The 26,846-nt window shown below is 33.0% G+C and overlaps 1 protein-coding gene across 7 annotated transcripts in view; it reads left to right on the top strand.

The window, feature by feature from the left end:
- Positions 1–26,846, top strand: part of LOC106464238 (serine/threonine-protein kinase PAK 3-like) — a 71,962-nt gene that overhangs the window by 19,317 nt on the left and 25,799 nt on the right. For 6 of the 7 annotated variants that reach the window (XR_002611758.1, XR_002611759.1, XR_002611756.1 and 3 more), the window contains exons 7-13: positions 884–916; positions 3,207–3,277; positions 11,082–11,183; positions 11,776–11,978; positions 13,602–13,788; positions 19,790–19,882; positions 23,681–23,780. Coding sequence is in view for 4 of the 7 variants with exons in the window: in XM_022392184.1 (XP_022247892.1) it covers positions 884–916; positions 3,207–3,277; positions 11,082–11,183; positions 11,776–11,978; positions 13,602–13,788; positions 19,790–19,882; positions 23,681–23,780 (789 nt within the window). In the remaining 3 variants the exon portion in view is untranslated. The remainder of the gene's footprint in view (positions 1–883; positions 917–3,206; positions 3,278–11,081; positions 11,184–11,775; positions 11,979–13,601; positions 13,789–19,789; positions 19,883–23,680; positions 23,781–26,846) is intronic. The other variant, XM_022392202.1, reaches the window with a different exon arrangement.

Below are 26,846 nucleotides of genomic sequence, written 5' to 3'. Positions count from 1 at the left end.
AAATTGTATGTATATATATATATATATATATATATTAAAAAGCTAATTTAAATATTTGATACTCTGAACATTTGAAACTTATAAGTGTGAGATATTTGAGAATTGTAGATGTATTCATATAAAAAAGGAGAAAATGCATTAAATTATCTGTAATTCATAAAACAATATAATAAATTGTTATTTTTTCATTAAAGCAAAATAAGTATCAGTGAAAACAAATATAAAGGATACTTGAATTCACCAAAATTATTATTTGAAAAAGTTCGTATGATATTTTAATATAAAATTTTCATCAATAAAAATTTAGTGACTGTCACGTGACATTGACAGATTTATCAGTATATAGTATTAGATATATGCTAGTCTGTTCAGTAATAGAAGAAGAAGAAAAAAAGACAAATTTCGAGTATTAATCATGAGGCTACCCATGATCAAACCGTAACAAATATTTTTCTGTACAAGTACTGATGTTTTTTTACACACCTATTTATAATGGAATGAAAATGAACACATTTTAGTTATAAAATAAATGATAGGTATAATTAATATCCTCTAATAGCATTATAAGTGTTAAAAGGGAGAGCATATACATGAGGAAGAATTAAATGGTTTACTTTTGTTTTCTTATTTGTATCACCCATTCTGGTGGTTTAAATACTTGTTTCTTTTCTTTTTTAAAGAAAGCACCAAATGTTGTGAAGAGTTATGTTCTGCATGTATTGCTAGCACTGACATGAAAATAACCAGTTACTAAACACTAAATTCATATAATTTTAATTTGTGTGTGTCTGAAATAATATCAGAATTTCTTTATTCTTTTCTTTATCTCAGTAGTAGTCTAAGTGTTGTTTAATCTAATTGCTTAACATTTCTTTTCATGCAGCCCAGCTTTTGGCCCAATGGCAACAAAGTACATGTATGTAACAGTGGCTCTCTTATTTATGTGTAGTTTCTTTGTCTGAATTCTTTGCTTGTGGCATTATAAATATGTTCCCCCAAAAATAGAAGAGAGATGGGAAAAATATCATAAGCTGTATATAATTTTTTGTTTTTGAATAAATAACTTACTTTACAATAACATAACCACAATTCTTAAATTTGTTTTATTTACTTTGATGTCTGATATGTGTGTGTTGGTTTTCTTTTATATAATCATAATACTTAAATTTGATTATTTTTATTTTATTTACTTTGATGTATGATATATGTGTTGCTTTTATGTATTATATAACCATAATACTTAAATTTGATTATTTTTTCTTTACTTTGATGTCTCATACATGTGTTGCTTTTATGGGATTTTTGTTTAACTTAAACTATATGTTTTGCTTTTTGTGTTAACTAAACATTACTTTATCTTCCAGTTTCAGCATTATCTTCCACAATTAAGTTTAAAATAGTTTGTGCATAAACATCTCCCTTCCAGCAACCAACTATATGTCTTTTGCTCTGCAACTTGTGGGTGTTATCTTCTTGCATTAATATAAACTCTTTTAATAATATCAAGCATGAACAATCAGCTCAGTACATGTATTTTTTTACATTTAATGAAGGTTCATTTGCTTTTTAGTTTTTGACAGTTATCACTGAACTTGCATGCATGCTGATAAATCCTTATCATCATGGCGCATGCATCTGTCTATACTTGTTCTTACTTTAACTCTTTAGAGTCATATCAGTATCTTGCTGCATTCATAATCTCTTTACTCCTAAGCTTTTGAGAACCTTTCTATTATCTTCCAGCATTCAATTAAAGTCCATTTTCTCATCAGCTTTTAAGAACTTTTATAAAATCCTTCAACATTTAATTGAAATTAAAGCTTGTTTGTTTTTTTGTGTTTGAGAAGAACCATAAAGTCTTTTTTTTTTGCAAGTAGCTATTAAGTTATTTTACTGTTCAGCTTTTTGCTAAGTGTTGCAATATTCAGTCAAAGTTAATTTATAGTTGCACCTGACAAAACCTGCATCTGTATGTTAAATTGAAATATTATTTAGGTGTTTTTTCATTTTTAAGAATTATATATAGTTAAAGATAATTGATCAAATGTTGTGTATCAGTCTAACTATAAAAAAACATATTTCACTCTATAAGTGTTTCTTCACATATCTAATTCTAGATATTTCTAGTACAAATTTTCTGAACATTGGCTAGCAATATAAGGTTTGAGGTTTAAACTCAATTTACTGTCAGTGCTTTACATCATAACATTTAATTTCTAATTTAGCCTACTGTGCAAAAGTTTTGTTTTATGTTTCAATACTTGCCTTATGCAAATTTCACCTCACACTAAAATAACAACCAAAACTAATTTAAGTATTCAAATATCATAAATCACAAGTATGAGTTATAAATGAAATGCTGAGTTTCAAACCTTACAAACTGTTTAGCCAGGTAAATTTAGGGTTATTGGGTAATGGTTTGTCTGCAATTTGTAACGTGTTGTAGATATTTTTTATCCTTCCAATAATTCTGTACATATTTTATAAAATCTCACAAAATAGAATTTCTTACAAAGCTTGTTAATTTTATGTGTATGTTCAGTGATCAGGCATTTTCATTTTGGATGTAAAAAATTACAGGCTATAGTAAGTTTACCTAAGTATAAAAATTTAATAAAACCTATTTTGTATTTCATGGAACTAATGAATCTTTTACTCTTGTTTTAAATCTCATTATTACTTTATTTAAGGTTACCACTATATATATATGTCCTTACTATTTGTTGTCACTCAGGTTTAATCATTTCTTAGTAACTTATTTTATCATTGTTGTTTTATATAACTAGATTATAATTACTAACTAGTTTTGTAGACTACTAATCATGACATATATATATATATATTCATTTGCCACAATGTTCTTGTATGTATTTGTTCTTGCTCTCTTTCTCTCCTGTTTTATTTCCTGTATACCAGTTTGCTTGAGTCTGACTTTATTTGATTGAAATTGTTTAATTAACAATAAAACATTTTTCTGTTTATTGAGTTTTCAGTAACTTGAACTGTGGAACTGTTGTACATAAATTGACTCAATTCTTATAAAAAAAAAATTAAATTGAAAGGTTTAAAAATGTCATAGTAGAATACTTTACATGTGAAATTCCAACTATACTTTATTAAAAGTGTGGTAATATTCAGTAAACATTAAAAAACAAAAACATCCTAGGAAGAGTTTTGATAGGTTTTCTGTATCGTTGGTTAAACAGATCCTTCACCAAGGCCAAGCTATCTTCCAGATAAAGAGACATCCAATATTGTGATTCCACCTCCTGTGTCGGTATGTTTAGGTATTCTTATGTTTGTAAATTACATGCAGAAGTGTACATGGTATTTAGTGAAGAAAATAAATTTGTATTGAGTGGGTGTTAGTTTCCTTGTTGGTTTTTTTTGTCCTGAAATTGTATTGAGAATGTTAATAGAATTAGTTGTTTATTGTACTCTTCTGTTTAACGTTATGTGTTTATAAATATATGAATGTAAAAAAAAAGAGAGAAAGAAATAGGAAATGAAAAATATAAATTTATCTGGAGTTCTGATTGACAAGATTTAAACTTTATTGAATGAATCACATTTTGCTACGTAATTATTAGTTTTGGGTGATCAAAATGTAAGTCCTATTATCAAGCAACTTAATTGCAGGGCTCCCAGTATAGCCAACTTTAAATATATTATGTTAAGACTACAAGGACTCTCTTATATCCCATCTACCCAGGAATGTTAAAAATTATCAGACTTGTGATACTTTTTATCAAGTTAGATATTTTGATGACCACGAGTTTTGTGGTACTCCACTTCTAGCTAGATATTTTGATGACCACTAGTGTTGTGATACTCCACTTCTAGCTAGATATTTTGATGACCAATAGTGTTGTGATACTCCACTTCTAGCTAGATATTTTGTTGACCAATAGTGTTGTGATACTCCACTTCTAGCTAGATATTTTGATGACCACTAGTGTTGTGATACTCCACTTCTAGCTAGATATTTTGCTGACTCTCAGTCTTGTGATTTTCTACTTCTAGCTAGATACTTTGTTGACTATCAGTCTTGTGATACTTAATTTATATCTAAATATTTTGATTGTTACTAGTACGTAATGCTGTGACAGACATTAAAGTGCAATTGCACCCCTAATAAATTTAGCACACCATAAAGTTTTTTTAGAACTAGCTTTAAAGGTCATAAATCACGAGCCAAATTTAGTATAGAAAAATATAATGTCTATTTAAAATATGAAATTAACCATCCTCTGATTATTCAGTATTATTTCCTACTGTCATGGCCTTTGGACCTTGTCATCTCCAATAATTTCAAATGTGTCTGCCACTATGTGATACTTTACTTTTAGATAGATACTTTATTGACTACCAATCTTGTGATATTTTCTTCTCGCTAGATAAATTGATGGCAAATGGTCTTGTGATATTTGTATCTAAATAGTTTTTGTTTTTAATTATTTGTTTGTTTTATTACTCATCTGATTTTAGAAAGGCAGGTGTAAAGGCATTGGTCATAAAATCTGGTTATGTTTGATTGTTTGGAAATTCGTATTTATGTGTAGTAAATACATTTAGTCTGAAACATTCAGTTGTAAAATCTGAGCATATTTCATTGCTTTTTTTGGTTTCCAACATATGTAGTATTTGCTGTAAAAAGATGGTGGCACGACAGGATGATCAGTTTTAATTCAAGCATTATTCAAAATATTCATATTTATTATCTAATGTATTAAACTTAAAATGAGTGCCCAAACCTATAGCTAATCAGTTGAAAACCATAATATGTTTGTTATAAATACTAAATAAATGTTAGTATAACAGAATTTGTGGTAAAGCAAGAGCTAGTCATAGATGACTGTAAAACAAAAATGACACAAACTACATCCAAACATATCAATTTGACACAGTTTTCTTTCATTTTCTCAAATATACTTTATAGTGAATGCATTAAAACTCGGCATAATGTAATAAAATTATCATGTGGAAGACTATGTTTTAGGAGCATTTGCTGTAGAATATACAGAATAGTTTGGAAATGGAAGAATATATAAAACTTGTTCCATGAGTGTCTCATACTATCATATTTGACTATCAATAACAACATATTTTAATATATTATTACAAGATTAATGTTATTAAATAACTTACATAAAAAATGAAAGGTAATTTGTTTTCTGATGTTTTTATGACACAACTTTTAAAATACACATATAATTACAACTCACTATGTTTATAGTGCAGTTGCCAAGTTTTATATATCTTTTATTTCAAGAAGATAACATTCCACAACATACTTGCCTCCTATCACACTACAGCTATTACTCGACTGCCAGGGCTTTTTCTTTTGCCTATCTAAGCATTGGTCTGATTTTTTCTTCCTTACTCCAGTCTTTTATACCCCACTTAATTATGCTTGGCAATATTTGTCTCATTACACTCTCAACCTACGTCAATGCGTCCTCTATCTTGGTACTGTATATAAGCACCTCATTCAGATGATATCACTTTTTCTCAACAAAGCATTCACTAAGGGGTTTCTCTGTCCTACGATCATTGGAGATACTTTGAGTGTTTTTCGTGTTACCTAGTTGATTTTCATAAAAAAAGAAATATAGCATTAATTCCCAGATTATTTCTGGCGAGGAGAAAAATCAGGTCTCTCATAATCGATCTCTGATGTCTAGCATTGCTAAACGATCTTATTCATAATGAGATGGAGACATATGTTCTTTCGGGTGGTGTTCTGGAGAGAATTTAAATTTGCTTTTTCCTGCACCTTCCTTTATTCTGTTGGCTTCTCAGGAGGCCACTTTGGGGTAAGCTGCCTCAGGCTCCTTTTCTTTAGTTGATCCATCGAGTGTGTGATGTTTTGGTCTTTCCCCAATTGCTTTTGAGCCTGCACCTTACTTGATGGCTAAAAGGTCTGAGAGTGAATACTTTTGTTTTCCCTCCATCCACTGACATTGTGGTTGTCGGAACTATGTGAGTTAGCCTACCACCTCCAAGTGGAAGCATATTTCTGTAATTAACCTTAATAGATCACAACTTCCTAGGATTTGTCTCACCTTATATGTGATGCCAAGTTATTTATTATCTCTCTAAACTTTGTTGGAAGACTCTCAGGATCACCAAGCTCATTGATGATGAGCTGGGACCATTGGTTCTATTGTCAGCTTCTACATTCATCCTTGTTGTCATTGGTGTCTCAACTTTCCTCAGCTCCTACAGGGGATCATAGTTCCGCCCCTAATCGAGGGTCCAGACGTCAGCCCCTCGGTCCATTAGTACCCAGAATAGATTCTGTCCATGTCCAAGGGTTCTGCTGCTTGGTTGGAATTATACCAGCAGTATCAGTGAGTGTTGTATGCCTTTGGGGTCTGCGGTCCTTGAGTCAGGATTAGTCATTCAGTACACATCTTCACTGCCATTATCCACCCATTCTGTAGTGTTTCTGTCTCCTGCAGATCCTCGGATTTTGAAACTTAGTTTTAGGGGTATCAGAGTTTGGTTGATCTGGGTGTAGAGAGAGAGAGTTGTGCCAGTTCTTCCAGGGTTTTATTTCTGTCAGTTTGTTTGGCCCAAGAAGACAGGAGACTGACATCCAGTCATCAATTTTTCTTATCTATATCAATTGCTAGATTTTCCAAGGTTCACAAGTGACTCATTCCTCACTCTAAGTTGGCATTTTTTTACTATGATTGTGGATATTGGCATTTTTGTGTACAAGGGTCAGGTACTGCAGTTCAGGGTTTTCACCTTTGTACCAGCATCAACTCCATATGGATTCTGCCAAATCATACAACCTTTTTCTCATCACCTCCATTCCCTAGCCCTGTGCACACACCATTCCATGGATGACTGATTGCTGTTGGCACTTAAAGTCTTCTACTTAAAGGAAAGCTTCATTATCAGAGCTGAGACATCTATTCTTGCTCCAACACAATATATCATCAGTCTGGGAATTTATTTCAGCACGTATCTCAGTCTGGCTCAGCCGACTTCCATCCGGCTACACGCTATGGAACAGCACCTCACCCCTGAAGACAGGACAGGATTAGAACTCTAGCTCTTCCCTCAAATTCATGTTACCCAAGGTAATAGATATTATTTGTTCCAACCTATTGTCAGGTCCTGTCAGTAGCACCAGATTGGCAGCTAAATCCTGGTTTCTGCTTCTGCAGTACCTTCAGGAGTGCCCACCTCTTTAGCCATCTCTATGGAGATAGTCATGATATGACATTGTATACCTGGCTATCCAGAAGCTCAAACTTTAGGCACAAAGGTTATGCAGTCCTTTGCATGGCATCAGGGTTTAATTACTAAGGTTGCCATGTGTCTGTCTTTGCTTAGTCCTGCAATGGATGCTTATCAATGGAAACAGCACACATATTGGCAATTGTGTATTGAGAGGAGGTTAAACCACTTCGATCAGAAGTGCCAGTCATAGTTCGTTTTTTGACCTGGTTCTTTAACAAGGGTTTAGCATCTTCCATAATCACCTTATATAAGGCAGCCTTATCAACTACCTCTATATACTCGAAGAGATGAAAATTATTTGAGTCCCCAGTATTCTCCAGCCTCCTCAAGTCATTTCAGGTCCATCATCCTAAACAACCATTTCAGTTACCTAACTGGGATATTAAGGTGGTATAACATGTTCTTTCTTGATATCTGTTTGAGCCCTTAGCCTCATGTACCATGTGTCATCTTTCTTTTAAGATTGATTTTTTGTTGCTGCTGGCCTGCGGACATTGCCAGTCGGAGTTCTTTGTGCTGCATGTGTACAGGACACTTTATCATTCTACCTATGTCCTTTTTACCTCAGACACTGGCAGCCAGGGAGAGGATAATTCCTTTTCACTGATTCATCTGACTGTTATATGTCACATCTATGACCGATCAGATCCCGATCATTTGTTATGTTTCCTGGAATTTATCCCTGGTTATCTTGACAAAGTGAGTATGAAAATTGATCTATATTGCATATTCTGGGCTCTCTTTTGGAAGCGAGGAGAATTCTGCAAATCATGTCTCATCAGATGAGTCATATTTCTATGTCCTTAGTGGCTTGGTTGAATTGCCTGCTGGAGAACATTGTGCTGACTTGTATGTTGTTCTCCCCCAATACTTTTATATCACATTATTTGCATGATATGACAGTATCTTCATCTGAGGGTTTTGACTACCCTCTTTATCTATCTTAACTACTTCTGCTAGATTATACAGAGGGGGGTGAGTATTTTCATTGCCGTGCTTGTCTCTTTTCAGGATCCATTACCTCTGTGGCGAGTATTGACCAGGCAGGTGTGCTTTTATCAAACTAATTCTGCACTAGCAACTACTAATTCAATATATTTTATCTAAGTTGCAACAGGCTCTGTAGAAATTATGTGTACCATAAGACCACCTTGTGGCTGACCAGGTTGTATTACTGTACCGCCACTCATGGACTATCATGAGTAAAGCATAAGGGGATCCTGCCCATCCCTGTCGATCATTGGATTGAATAAATCAGGGTCAGTTTGCTTTTCAAAATTTAGGGAACTTGGTTCACCTATTGCACTGTTTCCAGAGCAATGTTCCTCAGAACTCCTCAAAGACCATTACCCCCATCATATTCTACTAGTGGAGCTAGGGAGTCCTTGCCACACTCAGTTTCCAGTCACTGGGGTAGTGAACAGAGGCATTTCCTCCAGAGTGTTCAAGTGATTTCCCCCACTCTTGGAGAAAAGGGCAAAGTTGGGAGCTCTCCTACCCTGGTCCCTGGATGTTTTTTTCCAGATGTTAGTAGGAGAGGCACCAGCTTATGCAGGAGCCTACTTGTAATACCTGTTCAAATTTTACGTTCAGCTATCCGGTTGGGTCGAGTGTGGCCCTTCTTTTTGATCAATATTGGTTCAGTACATTGTTCATGGAAGAGGGTCCATTGTCTCCTTTTAATTCCAAACACAGAGTCATCCCATTCCTGGTCCTTGGTTGAGCACAATTTGTTCTATCTCCTCCCCATACAATCGGAGACAAGAAGAATTTACCTTGCACACTTGGTTGGGGAAATGAAGATCGGTGTTCAAAATTCCAGACCAGATAATTTCTGTAAGTCCAACCCTGAGCAGTGGAACCTTGGTTGGAGCCTGGCCAGTAGTAATGGTAAATCATTTAAAATTCCATCCACAGTACATGAATTAAGTTTCGGGTGAAGAGCATACCCTTTCTGGATGTGGTGTGGTTCTCCCACTAGGGTACCAAACTTCTATTGACACACCCATGATCTATACAGATGCTTTCTGTACAGATAATATCCTCATCAGCCCCTCCATCTTATCAATGTGGGATTCTAGCTTTAGTGTGAGAGGAGGTAAGTATGTTTTGTAAGTTAACATTTTCTTAAATTGAAAATGTATTTTCAGTAATACTTACCTCCTTTCACACTCTCTGGCCCTTTTTCCCCACTAAGAGCTGGCGTTAGAGACTACAGATTGAGTCAATGTTTAGATGAGCAAAGAAAGAAACCCCAAAAGTCAATTAATAGCTGTAGTGTGAGAGGAGGTAAGTATTATTGGAAATACATTTTTGACTTAAGAAAATGTTAACTTTCAAAAACTCAAATGTCAGATCAGGAAACTTAGAAAAAACGCATGTGAAGAATTTTAAAATTATGTGCACAGCATTGTGGATGTTGATTATAAAATTTCTCTGCAAAATTACATCTTTTACACACACATATTACAATTCATAAAAGATAAAAGGAATAAAGAAAAATATATAATGCAAGTTAAAATTGAAACAACTTATGAAAAAGGTTAAATTCTATAAGAAAGGAAAATGTGCATTGAAACGAGATGGTTGTATGGCTCCAAATATTGTAGATTAATTTCATTTCTAGTCTTTATCTTTTGTGAATATGTGATGGAGCTTTTATAAGTCATAGAATTCAAAAGTACTTAATTATGGGGTTACGAATTGTTTGCCTATAAGTGTATCTTGGTCCTGAGTTTTTAAACCAAACTTAAGTGCAGCACAGAGATACACCTGTAGGAAAACATTTTCCACTGAAAAAAAAATATATATATATATAAAATTGAGGACTTTTACATTTTTGGACTTGTAAGTGCTCCAACAGACATTCACAAAAAAGAATGACTAGAAAGAAAATTAATTTACATTCTGAGAACTCTTCAACCATCTGGTTTAAATGAGCATTTTTCTTTCAAATAGAATTTAATTTTCGATAATTTGTTTGAATTTTAACTTGTATTTTCTAATTTTCTTTATTTATTTGTAAAATTAATGTAAAAGATGTAATTTTGCAGAGAAATTTTATAATCAACATTCAAAATGCTGCACATGCAACTTTCAAATTCTGCACATACACTTTTTTCTAAGCTTCACAATGTGATGAAGAGTGCTATCTTGAAATATTGCCCTCTTGAAATAAAAAGTATAAACTTGTCAATTTTGTAACCTGTTCTTTAATTTCCATATCTTTGTTGCCTTTGCAGTTAATTATATTTTCTACTTGATACAATAGCATAAACCTACTGTTAACGTATTGTTACTTTTAAGAATCCTGTGTATATAAATCATATAAAGAGTATTGTTACTTTTAAGAATCGTGTGTATATGAATCATATAAAGAGTATTGTTACTTTTAAGAATCGTGTGTGTATATAAATCATATAAAGAGTATTGTTACTTTTAAGAATCGTGTGTATATAAATCATATAAAGAGTATTGTTACTTTTAAGAATCGTGTGTATATAAATCGTATGAAGAGTATTGTTACTTTTAAGAATCCTGTGTATATAAATCATATAAAGAGTATTCTTACTTTTAAGAATCGTGTGTATATGAATCATATGAAGAGTATTGTTACTTTTAAGAATCCTGTGTATATAAATCATATAAAGAGTATTCTTACTTTTAATAATCATGTGTATATGAATCATATAAAGATAATGTTTGAAAAAAATGGCTATTTAGCAAATACATTTTTTTATTTTGACTGAATTCCATGATAATGTTTAGAAACTGTAAAACACATTTTATGGTAAGTAGTTTGAGTGCATTTTTGTTCTTATTAGCCAAAACCAGAACCATCTCCACCCTCCACTCCTGAGGAAGAAGAAGAGGAATCAGGACCACCTCCACCAGTAGCTGCCCGACCAGAAAAGACTAAGTCTATAGTAAGTAAGCTTAATTTTATTATATTTTCATTGCACAAGAAAATTTTATAAAGCAGGTAAGTATGTTTGATTGAAATGTAATTACAAATAGTATTAGAATGTGTACGTTAGTTAACTTCATGTTTAAACTTAATTTTAAGAAAACTTATGAAGTTTATTCATTTAAATGTTTTTTGTAAATTTATATTTTCTGGATTATTTTGAAACCTCCAGAATTGTTTATTATACAATAAGCCAATGACTGGTAAATAAAACACTAATTTCTTCTATTTTGTTGACATTGTGAAAAACCTAAAGCTGTAGGCTATCTGTAGAAATGCTCTTTCTACACTTTTATATGTTTTTCTAGTCATTTTACATTAGTGTTTAAAAATCATGAATGACATATGGAACAGTGTATGGTTAATTGATGGATCAGATGTACAGACTTGTATTTGACAACTGACCACCACATGTGTCTTTTAAAATTGTTTGTTATTCTATAGGGTTTTTCCTTTGGTTGTAATATTTTTCTAGATTTAAAGATATATTTCTCTATCTTAACTATGTACATCCAGGATAGTATATCTCTCTCTCTTTCTTAACATTATAGTACACAAAGCCAGTAGATGAAGAAGTAAAGAATGGAGCAGGGTTTGGATTTGATAAGAGAGATATTGCCAATAATAACAATACAGCTGCAAGACCTAAAAAGAAAAAAATGTCAGATGAGGAAATTATGGAGAAACTGAGAATTATAGTTGCTGTTGGAGATCCAAATAAAAAGTATACAAAAATGGAGAAAATTGGTCAAGGGTAAGAACTTGGATAGTATTATTTTATAGAGATCAGTGAAATGCCAACCGTTTTTCACTCATGTTTTATCTATTTTCTAATGGGAAATAAATTTAAACTTGAGCTAAAACTTTAAATTTTATTTAGTGGGCTTGTGTTAGGGTCTTGTATAATTTATTTAATAACATTAAAACCTAAATATATTAAGATAAATTTATTTAATTTTATAAACCATAAGATAAAAAAAAATATGTTGTCAGTAGTGAATACCCTTTAGTATTATTAATATTTTTCTTAAAATGTATTTTTAATTTTAATTTTTAAAGCATGCTAAAGACAAGTATTATTAGACCTAGCAACTTATCTGCTTTCCTATCGTATGTGACTCAAACCATCATTCAAGTTTATTTGCAAGCAATGTTGTAAATAAAAGAAAAACATTTTAATTGCTGTTGATTGTTTGGTAATATATATATTTTGCCAAGCCTCTGGCAAAGTGTAATATATCATGGTAGTAAAATTATAATGATCTAACAACAATTAGAAGGATCATCTGGAAATTGTACTCCAGAAACACTATCTAGCTAAAAAAGATAGCTGTACCAGTCTGAAAAACCCATTAAAAGTAACAGTTTGTTGACTACTATTAAGTTAACATCATACTAGTTTTAAATTTTTTCACAATATCTTAAATCAGAGCTGGTAGTAGGTTAATATATTGTACAAAATATCTTTTAAGCTGTGTATTATACTTTTTCACTTTTCGTTGATCATTTGGTTTTGTGCATATATATACATGTCTCTTAGAATTTTGTCTGGTGTTACTGCCTAACACTATTGTGATACATACATCAAAGTGTGAACCAGCATTATGCAGAAGATCTCTTTCTGTTAAAAAAGAATGTAGGAAATTAAGTAAAACTGCATCAGTTGTAGTTCTACAATTAAGATAAAGTTCTAAATTAACTTTTTCATATTAATACATTAGCTTTAGCAATTATAAAAACCCATAGTAACTTCATAGAAATTTCAAGAACTTTCTAAAAGCTTTACATATCTCATAAACTTGATATCTTGTTGTCTTCACAAGATTCTAGCTCACTTGTTTATCAGATGTTTTCAACTTGGCTCCAAGCCCAGTCTATGCCTTTATTAGTAAATTGTTTTACTTTAAAAATTTGTCTCTATTTTTATAAAGTAATTATTTGGTAAAAGTAAATTTGTGCTGTAAACTGTAACTCTTGAAAATTGGACATATGAGCTTTTAAGTGTTAATATTGCAAGTTCAGCTAAACTTTTTAGCTTATATTGACTTCCTGATACTTAATTTGTCTCACATTAAATATGATGTAATAAATACAATTTAGTATATCTATACAATGCTGTATAATATCTTGAGTATTAAAATATTGGATATTACTTTTATAGTCAAATACTGTGTAGAAAACAGCATAAATATTATACATTATATATACAATGGTGTATGATTACTGTGTTTTCAATTGTTTCTGGTACTGTGTTGTTATATGTTCTGATATCTCACCTTGCTTTGTTAAGTTGGTGTGTGTATTTTATAGAGCTGTTGGTATTGTGTTGAAAACTATATACAATGTCTACAAAGTAGTTTTTTTGTGTGTGTCATAGGGCTTCAGGTACTGTGTACACAGCTATTGAGATAGCTACAGGTATGGAGGTAGCCATCAAGCAGATGAACCTTTCTCAACAACCCAAGAAGGAACTAATCATTAATGAACTGCTAGTGATGCGTGAAAACAAACATCCAAATATTGTTAACTATCTAGACAGTTATCTTGTGGGAGAGGAACTGTGGGTAGGTTATATACTTGCCTTTTATTATGTAAATGTTCATACTTTGTATTTAGATATTATTTTTGTTATACAAGTATTGCACAGCAGTTTTACTCCTGTCAACATTTCAAAATCAGCTTATTAGTTTTTTTATCATTGAACCCACCTTTGCATGTTTTTCACCAAATTAATGTGTATAGCATATGCATTATAACTTATGAAGTACAACAATATTGTGTAACATAAAATTAATTGTATTAATTAATGAGATCTTACCCATACCCATATTACATTATTTAAGCACTTTCATCACAACATGAAATTCTGTGTTCACTCTAAGTAGTGACATAAAACATGTCACAGTTGTATTGATCATTCTTTAAACATGGTGACAGATAATGTGTCATTACTGCAACACACTCAACATGTCAATGTTGTATTGATCATTCATCAGACATGGTAACAAATAACTATCGATCATTCTTTAAACATGGTAATAGATAATGTTATGCCATTATTGCAACACACTCAACATGTCACTGTTGTATCAATTGTTTTTTAAATGCTGTAATAGATAATGTTATTCCATTTCTGCAACACACTCTTTAAGAATATGTTTTTTTTATATAGAAACATGATTTCACAAAAATACTTGTATATTTTACAAAAAACAGTCCCTACTGCTCCAGAACTAATTATCATACATCACATAATACATTGAAATAACTACTACATTTATTATTGAGTGAAATCTGTTTATCATTTTGGGAGGAAAAGAAAACATCTCGAGAAATACTTTTTTTTCTCCATATTTTACAAAAAAGTAGACTTAATAAAATGGAAGTATGAACTATATCATACCATTCACATGAACATATAAAGTACATAAAATAATCATTAATGGTACATGTTAATGAATTATATTGATGATACACACAGTAGTCATTAGACACAGTGATTGTATCACTATTGTATTGACTGTTCTTTAAACATGGTAACAAAGAATGTTACAATGTTATGCCATTACTGCAACATGTCAAAGTTGTTGATCATCATTAACATACATATTTGTATAAGCAAACTTGTACTAGATATAAAGTAGTATCTTTCTGAGACAATAACTCACCTCTACACTCAATTGCTATCTACCTCTTGTGACTGCCTATGAGACTTGCTTGCCACTAGCCATGAGGTAATTCCCACCTAAATTCATGTGTTTAATGTGAACTGCACTGGTGCATGATGACATCATCATGTGATAAAAGTTTTCCACCAATAGGAGAGTGAAACAACCATCATACTTATTAACTCCCCCTATGCACTTGCACTCAGGATAATGTCATTCTTTTCCTTGGCATTCTATGACAGAGAGATATTCAGGTTTTGTCTGGCTTCATTCTGATGAGATTTGCATTTATTAACAAAACTTTGATTTTCCTTTTATTTAGCTTTTGTTCCAAAAGCTTTAATTTTCATCATGAATTCTCAAATGAAGATGATGTTTACTTATTCCTTTGTGAGTTATAATGTTACATGCATGGGCCTTGTTTTTAAACATGACTTATAAAGGCTTGTTAACTCTTGGGGACTTCCAGCCTTTGTTCAACATACTTACTGGGCCTCCTACTCTTGTCCAGTCAGCCAGCGTTCTTTCTCTTCAGTTGGGAATGGCCTATTGTACTAGGAATTTAACATGTTTCATTTGTGTAGTGCCTTACCATTCAAGTTATGACCTTACCTTTCCTATTTCTTTCTCAGTTATGTTTCTTTCTTTATCTTTTTCCCATGTCCTTTAATATTTCACTTTCTTCAATTCATGAACTCAATTCTTGGGGTTTACCTTTTTCTTCTTGCTTGTTATTAGGGTTAATGCTGTTTCATTTCCCTAACAGCTCCTCTCTCACACCCAAATGCCTCATCCACCTTAAATTTGTGGCTTTTTTATCCTGACTTGCAGACATTCTTCCTTTCCTTTCTAGATTCCCTGTCTTTGTATCTGTTTGGCCACCTTTGGAATCAGGCCCCTTCCTTTCTTTTTTGCTCCCTGGTTCCCCATTTTCATCTCTTCTCCTTTTTCTCACCAACCTCCTGTATTCCCTCTCCATCCTCCAACTTTTAATAGAGGCACTTCCTTGTGTTCCTGAGAGGTTTTCTGTAGAAGTTTGTTCTCTTCTATTTACCAGCTTAACCTGTTCCACTTCTACTCTGTTCATCCTTCCTTTGTTTTCCTGCCATTGGGACTCAATGGGTTGAGTTGCATTCCATTTTACTGTATACCTCCCTCCTACTTATGTACGTGGTCTTCATCAGGCTCCCTTTCTTCACTAGGACATCTTTGGTGGTGTTAATTTCTCACTGGAGACCTGGACTGAAGTTGTATCACATCAACCTTTGTTATTTTCCTAGAGTTTTCCTTCTTTTTCAACCTTATCCTTTTACTCCCGTTCCTCATCTGCATCAGTTTATCCTAACCTTTCCATTTTCTTCATCTCTTGTCTCAACTGAACTCAGCCTTCTCCTTTTCACCTACAAGTTCTGGAGAATCTGATCAACAGGATTTTAGCTTTTCATTCTCATCCTATGCAAGGAGTTCTTTTATTTTAGGGATTCTGGCTCCTCAGAAACCTATCATTCCTTTGGGGCAGTGGTCCTTGCAGATCCAAGGAATTCTTTATCGGGTTCCTTTGTCTTCATTGTGAGCCTCTTCTCTGCTCAAGAAATTGTCATGGTGACTGCTCCATGCCCATCCTATTTCCAGCATTCCCTTACCAACTCCCATGTTGGATTTTTTTCTTCACTGATTGAGGCACATTTGGATGATGACATAACTTCTGGCATTGGATGCAGGATGAGTTATCACTCTACTTCATTGTACAACCTCCTTGCTGCTCGTCAGGCATGTTCCCATTTTATGCTCCTTCTGATGGATCAGTATGATCCACTTCAACATATTCATGGTCATTTCTCACATTTGCTGTCAAGGGGCACACATTTCAGATCCTTTGCTTTTGGACATTGGAGCTACTCTTCTGGGCTCATTTTTATTGGATTTATCTTACTGCCTGGAGCTATATGCTCTGTGGTGGACCACCTCTCTTGTGTGGACGGTGTTTAATCTATAGAGAGGTGTCTTCACACTCAAGTCTTTCGTTGGGTATGCCCTTCTTAGATGCCTTTGCCATCCCTCTCAGCTATAATGTTCCTCTCTTCTGATCCCCTGTTCCTCTGGCTGTCAAAGCTCTCAAGTAGGAATGGTTTCACCTTTTTCTATATATCTATCTTCCTCTTCCACTCCTCCCTTGTGCCTTGATATGCAACAGTCCTTCTTGAATCCTACTATGGTGCCTTTTTGGCTGCCTCTGCCTTGGTTTCCTCTGCTTCTTTGCTTGACATCCAGACCCCACCTTTTCATGTACCCTGTGTCCCCTCACTCTTGCTTCAACCTCACATGTCCCCTTTTTGTCAAGGGATGTTGTCCCTTCATTTTCATGTGTAACCTTCTTTTCACATTCCTATTGATCTTCCATTTTGACTGTCTAATGACAATAGTTGCAGTCTCTTGTCATAGGTCTATCCACTTCTCCTGGCTGTCCTTCTGTACTCCACCTTTCTGCATTTTTTAATTGGCTGTTTGACCATAGTTTGTCAGTCTCTGCCATTGCTGGTTATCTGGTGGTGTTGTCCACTGCATTTTTCTTTCCCTGTCCTCTCCTTCCTTCTTCACTGTTCTCCTTGCCTGAATCCCATACCCGCCTGCATCATTTATGTGATTTTGCACACTATCATACATGCCCTGTTCGAGCCGTTGGCTTCTTGTTCTTTGTATCACCTTTTGTCACCATTGTTTGGTTGTCTATGCTAATAATGCTTCTTGTACCCTCTTCCTCTGCACTTATGTACTCTCCTACCTGGACAGATCTTTCACTCTTCAGACTTCTGCTGCTCAGGGGGTTAACCATTCTTTCACTTCTGTCTCCCTTCCCTCTATCTCACATCTATAATCATTCAGACCCAAATCAGCTCCTGTGTATTAATTGGGTTGTTAAATGTTTCTTATCATAGATTTCTCCCTTTCTGGGCCTCTGCCATTGTCTGTTTCTACTTTGTGACCCCTCTTCTTTCAAGGACCTCTCTCCTTTTACCTTTACTGGATGGGTCTCTTCACTTCTCTGGTTGATATATTCATCTCTGGATGTGGATGCTTATGAACTATTTCACATTTCTTTGCATTTAATTTGTCACCTTTCTCATTCTCTTGCTTTCCATCTTTGCAGCCCCTAAGATGAGATCTTCCAGATGGGCATATGGATGATTCTTCACCATCTGGTTGTTTCATCTCCTGCAGGATTTCGAAATCCAACAGCCACCATACTTCAGTCTACACCCAGTCTTTGAAATGGTTACATATGTTTCGCCTCTCATTTTTCTCTCTTTCTGTCAAAAAGGAACTTGCCAGGTGGCTGATGTTGCCTCACAGGTTATGCTTATTTTCCAAAAGCCACTTCAAGCCAGGATAATGGAAAGCACTCAAGCCATCTACCCTGTATTTACCAGTGCCTCCTGTGAGATGAGGTGTTCTGCAAAATCACTTGAGGTATCCTCATCGTATACAAATTTATTCAACTGTCTGATGCAGACTGTACTAATTCCATGGACTATCATGGAAAAAATCCAGCACTGGAGAAGTGACTGCCCACTTCTTTGGTTGCTTGCTTCTAAAAATATGGATCTGCAGTCACCAGTGCACTGTCTCCACAAAAAGACCTTTCCGGCTGGGGATCCGATGGAGATCTGGTCATTTCTCCAGGTCTTCCAAACACAAATCCCCCTTCCCCTCCCCAAGTAGAGTGCAGAAAACCCTTGCTACTTACCAGTTCCTAGCTGCTGGGGTGGTGGACCATGGAGAATCCTCACTGATTGGGCTTAGCGCAATACAATGAAAAGTAGGGCAGTGGTGACACTGTCAGTGTAGTACGCTCACCCCTTAGATAACATAACACATAACTAATGTGCTCTTCTTCAGCAACCAAAACCTGTTGAGATGAGCACGTTGTATCATCTGATTGCACCACACTACGTGTATTGATTTGCTGACCACTTTTCTGCAAATGTTTGGATGGTCATGTTCTCATTCTGCCCTTCTCTGTGACACCTGGGGGTCATTTTTGCTTCTTCCCCCTTACATTATAGGCATAGAATATGCTCTAATCGAAAAGCGATGCAGTCTGTATGGAGTCCCTGCCATCAAGAAGTACACTCAATGAACTTTCTGAAGGGAGCTCATATAGGTAAAATTTTGCACTAGGCCCTCTGCCACTTCAACATGGAAATCTACAATTTTGTATAAAAAGGTGGGTTATCGTCTCAGAAATTAACATTTTCCTAATATGAAAATGTATTTGTTATAGATACTCACCTCTACACACATTTCTACCCATCTTCCCCACTTCTGGTGAGCATGTTTTGTCTTGCCTTGTCAAAGAAGTGCATAGGGGAGTTACTGCGCATGGAGATTGTGTTGACCTCCTATTGTTGGAGTGCTTTTGTTGCATGATGATGTCATCATGCACCAGCACACATGTTAATCATGTGAATATATATGGGAGTTACCTAAAGGCTAGTGGCATGCAAATCTCTTAGTCAGGCAGGTGAGGAAGATAGCATTTCCGTGTGATGAGGTGAGTATCTATTGGAAATTCATTTTCAAATTAGGAAAATGTTAATGTTCATTTGCATGCATGAAATGTTGGTCACATTAAAATATGTATTGAAGATAGAGTTTTCTAAAATAGATGAAGAAAATGTAAAAACAATCCCTCCTCCTTTTTGTGTTGTATTTCATTTCACATTTCTTGTCTACTTTTTTTTTTTTTTTTTGAGAATTGAGTCTTCTTTCCTTCCATCTCTCTCTCTCTCTGAAGTCATGGTTGAAGCAGTTATAATCTTAGTGTCAAACTGAATGGAAAGTTTGGTTGCTGAAATTACATATGTACTAGGCCCACAATATTTTATTTTTGTGTTAGGTAACAATGGAATACCTACCCGGAGGTTCACTGACTGATGTTGTCACTGAAACCTGCATGGATGAAGGGCAGATTGCTGCTGTTTGTAGAGAAGTAAGTAAGATTCAAGTAACATTTATGTTATAGTGGAAGTACTTTTTTGTTTTGTATTTATCATTGGTGTCACATTTCGCAAACCATGTATATAATAAACTAAGACAAGGGAAGCTAATGAGAAACTATATTGTGAAGCTGTTTGTGTGATACTTGATTCAGATGTGGTGGTATTAACTATGAACTAATGAAACAGCTTGTATTTTTAATACTAATTATTTTATTGAGAAATTATCTTTCAACTAAACACTGTTAAGACATCTCGAAAGCAGGAAGTCTGTGGTTGTATATATTAGTCCAGAAAGAGAAAATGATAAATTTTGAGCATGTATATAACAATTAAGAAAGAATATGTTCTGGAAATATTTGTAAATGTTCACTTTCAATTTTATCATGTCTGTGGTGTGACTTTAGAGTTGTTATAACACACTATCAGTCACACAAGCTTATAGAATCTTTTTACAGGGTTATGTACAGTCTGTAAACTATCATAAGAGGACTGAGCACATGTCCTATCAGCATCAAGATCTTTTGTAAAGTTTTATACAACCTGTAAACTTTTATAAGGACACTGTGCACATGGTCTCTCAGTAGCACAATTACAATGTTTGTTAGGTTTTATACAGTCTGCTAAACTAGTTTAATGGGAACAAGCACTGATCTCATGGCATTTATTTTTACTTGGTAATTCATAGGGTAATGGGTAAATTCTAAATAAATATTACAAAAAAGGCTTTAGGGCAGTCATCTGGCATGCTAAGGGTTCATATTTTATGTCCCATTGCTTCAAAAATGCATTTTCCACTTTTTGCTCATGGATGTGCTAAAAGGATGCAATCAATTGTCACTGTTTCATCAGAAAAGAATACCCCAAGAGTTAGTGATGGGTTCTGTTGACTAGTTGCTTTCCCTTTAGTCTGTCATTTCAAAATTAAGAATGATTATTTGTATCTAGTCTTTGTGTAGCTTTGTGCAATAATTCTGAAACAAAGAAACAATTTATCTGTCTTTAATAATGAAAGTTATAATCACCTTAAATCAAGGGTTTTTGATTATCGTGAAAATATGGTATAATGGCAAAGTGGATGAAAAGAGGTATTTCAAATATTAAAGATATTTTAAATGCTACAATGAAAGTGTTCCAAAGCCAATTTTCTCCTCCAAAAAATAATCACAAATTTTGATGCAAATAATGACTAATGGGAAACTAATTCTTCTTCTTATTATTTTTTTACACAAATAACGACTCAAAGGTTTTTGAAAAATATATAACTGTGTAAAATGTAAAATTGCTGGATACTTTTAACGTATACAAATCTCAGATCTGTCTGCTTGCACAAAGAATTGGCTCTCATCTTAATTTAGAATCAGGCCTAATGGACAGTGTACTTTTAAAAATCCTTATCATTCCAGTTTGCTCACAAAAAGTATAAAAGCAATCCCCCATTGTTCGATTCCTTCCTAATATTCTGGATATAAAATAAAGTCAACGTACTACATCAGTGTTATCATTAGGAGAATGGGAAAGTTTTTATCTGTTGAAAATGTAGATAGTGTTTTTTATTAATTGTAAGAGAATGAAAATTGTATGATATGACCAATTAGCTATCTTTAATTAGAATCATTTTATATTTTTAGGGTTAACCTGATTTATTTACCCTAAAATTTACAATTTATTTGCATACTGTTTAGTACTTTTGGGATCCACATGTTGTGTCAGGTTGAATGATTTTACATTTTTGCCTGTAGCAACTCTCAGTCATATCCATTGCCAACTTTCACTTAATCCAGAGCTCTTCAGGCCAGCTGAGGTACAAAAAACACAGCAGTAGTTGGAACACCATGTATATAAGCCATTTGATACAATAACAGTTGTTATGGTGTTACGCCTTTTACAAGCCAGCGAAGAATGATAACAATTATACGTGTCATAAGACGTTAATATTAGGCCTACTACATTTTTAATATAGTCTCTTAGGGATTTTATAGAATTAGAAAACTGTATAATACTTGTATTCCAAACACTATATTGTCATATTCATTGCAGACTACTCATTTGCTTAATCCAAAGCTCCTCAGGTTGGCTGAGATACAACAATCACAGCAAATATGATTGTAATCTGAATAGGCATGCGTAGCTTACATTTCTAGAAAGAATTTCTTCAATGTTGATGATGATATCTCTAAACCATAAATTTACAAAGCATTTAAAACTAAAGTGGAAGAATATATGGTTTTCCAAATTCAAATATAAAAACTTGACAGTTTTTTTTACACTTAATGAAATTGCCAATATATTAATAAGCAGTGCTGATATAAATCTCTTCTGTAGGAAACGTTTTTGTTTCATTTCTAGCAAACACGTATATCATGTATCACTCAAGTCCATTTGTGCATAGAAGCACGTTACGCTAGTTTAGCAGTAAATTGACAGGATCAATACCTGAAGACAACAGATCAATAAAATAATTTTCATCATTAAACAACTCACAATTTTTAAAAAACAATGATTATTTTATTGATAATTCTATAAAAATTAGTTTAGCAGAAAAGGGTAGTATATAAAAAAATATAAAATTAGAATAAACATTTTTCAGTAGTCCAAAAGTGTAAATTTTGCATGCGTTTTGACAGAAATAAAGCTTTATGCAACATGTGATTTAAATGCCTAAAGTATTTTAAATGTGAGTAGATGAGCTTTGAATCAGCTTATCGGTCATTGGAGTTACTAATAGTATTGATAAGCTTAGCTCCGTGTTATAATTTAGTATAGGTTATGACTGATTGTTCAAGAGATTATTTACTGTTAATGCTTGAAAGGAAGTGAAAACTGAAATCATTATTATGTTGAATTCAGGAACTGTTGTGCAAGTGAGTGTACCTTATTTAAAGTGATATTATCTGTGTGTATTTCTTCAAGATCTTTCAGAATCATCTTTCTATCCTGCAAGAACTTGTGAAAAATCTTACTGTGGTAAGATGTCACAAGATATCCAGGATAAAATGTTGGGTTATTCTAGCTACGACATCTTTTTTCTCTCTCTTTTTCATCAGATATCTATCATTAATGTTGAAACTAAATAATTTATTTCATAACCTATGTCCCTATTTAACTGCCATCAGATTTGGTGTTTGTCAGATGCTTTAGTCTAATACTGACTGTCATTAAAGTTGTTTAAAGTACACTTAAATTTTAATATAGTAAAGTTGTGGCAATTAAATAAATTAGGATATTGTTTGTGAAAAGTTAGGACTATCCAATGCTTATTTCTTCCACAGTTTTCTATTGTCTTGTCACTTGTATTAATACTTAGTTGAATGTGAAGGAGACTAAAAACAAAAGCATACAAGTGTTTAATTAATACAAAAATGTGTGTATATTTGTTTCTTGGTAGCACTACTGTGGCACTAGCCACTACATTAGTCTGCATTTAGTTTTATCAGTTTTTAGTGACAGATTTTGTGATAGTTCCTTTAGTACTACTGATTTAGGTCTTACAAATCACAAGCAGTGAATAGGCAAGGTTTGAGGCAATCTTTGCTGTATTGTAAATTGCACAAGTAGACATAGTAATAAACAAACACCAGGTTCAATTAGTCAACATTCTCTGTTGTGGCATGCATGTAATAAAAATTTTGCAATCTTAAGTATTGTTTTAACATTATAGATCACAAAATTAAGGGATGCTTATTAAGCTTCTTAACTGAATGTTAAGTACTAAAGGAGTCACTGTTGGAGCACCTAATAACAGTTTGTTAATAAGGAACTACAGTGCTGTCATTGTTTTGTTTTTTTAGGTACTTCAGGCTCTAGAATTTCTTCATTACAACCATGTGATTCACAGAGACATAAAAAGTGACAACATTTTACTTGGCATGGATGGTAGTGTTAAACTTAGTAAGTATTTTTGTGTTTTTGTGCATCACTGATAATTTCAGTTGTGGTAAGTTATTTTTAAATGTTTTACATTTTATTAAGAAACACCCCCCAGTGGCACAGTGGTATGTCTGCAGACTTACAACGCTAGAAACTGGGTTTCGATACCCATGGTGGGTAGAGCACAGATAGCCCTTGTGTAGCTTTGTGCTTAATTAAAAACAAACAAACAAAAACAAACAATTAAGAAACACGTATATCATGTATCACTCAAGTCCATTTGTGCATAGAAGCAGGTTACGCTAGTTTAGCAGTAAATTGAGAGGATCAATACCTGAAGACGACAGATCAATAAAATAATTTTCATCATTAAACAACTCACAATTTTTAAAAAACAACGATTATTTTTTACAACTTTTTATGCTGTATGGTAAGTTATTGTATTTTAGTAATTTGGAGACTGGAAACAATCTAATTTTTATAGAATTATCAATAAAATAATCGTTATTTTTTAAAAATTGCGAGTTTTCTAACATTGAAAATTACACACGTGCCAAAAAAATTTTCATTATGTTTATAAATCATTGTTTGCCAATTTACTCTTCACTTGAGTACAATTTCTAGACATTATGATTTGGTAAGAAGTATAGTTATGCACTATCTTACACAGCATTATGTAAATTTATTTTGACGATAAAATTTGGAAAGAACAGCTATTTTTAGGATAGGTCATTATAAACAAAAACTCTAACTGTAAGTTAGTTTTCAAATTAAATTGTTGCACATTGAACATAACCTTTTTACCAAAATATGTAAGTATCGGTTACACAGCACTCTTGACACTGATATTTTAATTTTGTTTTTATAAAAAAACATCAGATATGAAACTAAATGGGCTTTACATTCGTGATCAAGCCCTCTCAGAGGTTCAGAGAGGCCTGGGACACTTCTGTCTTTTGAGGCCCATAGCTATAATAAAAATGAAAAATGATGACACATGAAAACAAAATAAGACAGTCATTAGCCCAAAAGAAAAGTGAAATGTAATTTGAATATTTAATTTGTATATATAATTTGAAGCTCTAAGCTGAGAGTGTGTGTGTCACATTTTGGTCTAATTCGGAGGCACATAGAAACAAGTTGCAAAAAAATAACAAGTGTCTAAATTTGAGGATCAGGACAAATGGCCAATCCTTAATTGGCCCTATCAATGATTTTTTTTTGTGTATGCAACTCTTAAATCATAAAGCTTAGATCAACATTCAGTGTTTTTTTTTAATTGACCACTATATTTAACAATCCTTTAGAAAAGCTTCTGCCACTAGAAGAGGGAGCACTAACTGGATTAATAGTAAGATATTATTATAATTGAGAAACTCAAGCTCCAAAAAAATATCTAATGACATTTTTAACCTGATGTTTTTGTCACTTATTAGTCTCATTTGTAATTTATCTGTAAAGTTTGAGGATCCTTTTAGAATACATTCAAGTAATGCTGACTGATAATTTGATAACATCAACTGTTTATAAGTAGCACTATCACCACATGTGGTGTAACATGTGCTATGAAAATTGGAGGGGCTCTTCATGGTTGTTATTTATCAAAGTATGCTGATTGGGGGGAGAGCTACAGATTTAAAGAACAGCAATTCCTCTGATGTTAAGTCCTTTGTCTTAATGTTGAAATAATATGTAAAGCCAGTTGAGCATGTTCAAACATTGACTTATAAATAACTGTAGTGTAAATTAAGACTCCATCTAAAGATTGTTTTAAAGTATTGTTTATAATACCACATGAACTTAATTTTTTAGAAACAAAGTTTTATCTTTTAAAAACTTTATATCTAGAGCTATTGTCAAAAATTATTCCATTTTTAAGCACCTTTATTTAGGGTGTATACTTTCAAACTGAAGAAGCAGTACCATTACAAATTAAAATATGTTAGTTAAAAGAATTGTTGTTGTGTGCATGATCTGATTGTCACATTACTCACTTATTTAATTTCAATAACAAAAATATTTCATGGATTCAGTTCATCACAATGTAATTTGAAAGTTAACTCTCTATTCTATATTGTAATATACAAGTAACAAATCTATCATTGTTGCTTAACTCTTTCAGCACGGGCTTGATCACTGGGACTGACCTCGTAACCATTTTGTGCTTGTTATAGTTTTCATGCTATAACTTTTAAATTAGTAAGCGTATCTTCACAAAATTTGGCAGATTATCAGTAAACATTACAACATTTTCATATGCAAAATATCAGATTTTTTTTATTAACTCTTAAGATTTGTAAAGCAATATTTTTCTCATGCCTTTTTTTTTCTTTTCACATGTTGCCAAGCCAACATGCAAAGTAATTTTCCTTTTAAGATTAAATATACTTTTGTGCATCAGAAAATTTTCAAAGTTCACATGCAAAATCTTTATAATCTTTATAACATTTCTTAAGAAAAAACTTTATGTTTTATCTGCTATTTTCATTAATGAATCTCTGTACGAGTTTGATCGATTTGACTGATCTCATAATCATGTTAAAAAATTAGGAAATAAATACAAATTAAACCTTTTTCATTCTAGAATGACTACAGTTTATAACACAAAAACATAAATGTTTAGACTAAATAGCTTAAATCTCATAATGTTATACATTTATATATATTTATTAATTTTATTATATTGACCTTTCAGCCATACCTAGCTAACAATACAGAAGCTACAATGACGAGGTGCATGTGCTACCATATTTAATAATATAAAACTGACCTGTCTTGGCTGTGTTTTAGTAGACTAGTATTTTGTAAAATACATTCACATTTCAGTTATTATACATTATATATGTATATAGATTATTGCTATTTAGAAATAAGTTCTTAAACTTATTTTTCTTAAAACATAAAACAGTAAATAAAGAAGTAAAGCAAATAGTTATCTCTTCCAGTTATGACCTTTGTACTCGGTTGCTGCTTGACGTAGATTGCTAAGCCTTTAAACATTTTGCATGTGGAGGATATGAAAACAAATATTTTTTTTAGGTTTTATATATGCATTTGAATAACTAAAAAATCATAAATTACTACATC

This window comes from Limulus polyphemus, unplaced genomic scaffold (genome assembly GCF_000517525.1).
Source record: "Limulus polyphemus unplaced genomic scaffold, Limulus_polyphemus-2.1.2 Scaffold58, whole genome shotgun sequence".
Classification (NCBI taxonomy): domain Eukaryota; kingdom Metazoa; phylum Arthropoda; class Merostomata; order Xiphosura; family Limulidae; genus Limulus; species Limulus polyphemus.
This window is presented reverse-complemented; position numbering and strand designations above follow the sequence as displayed.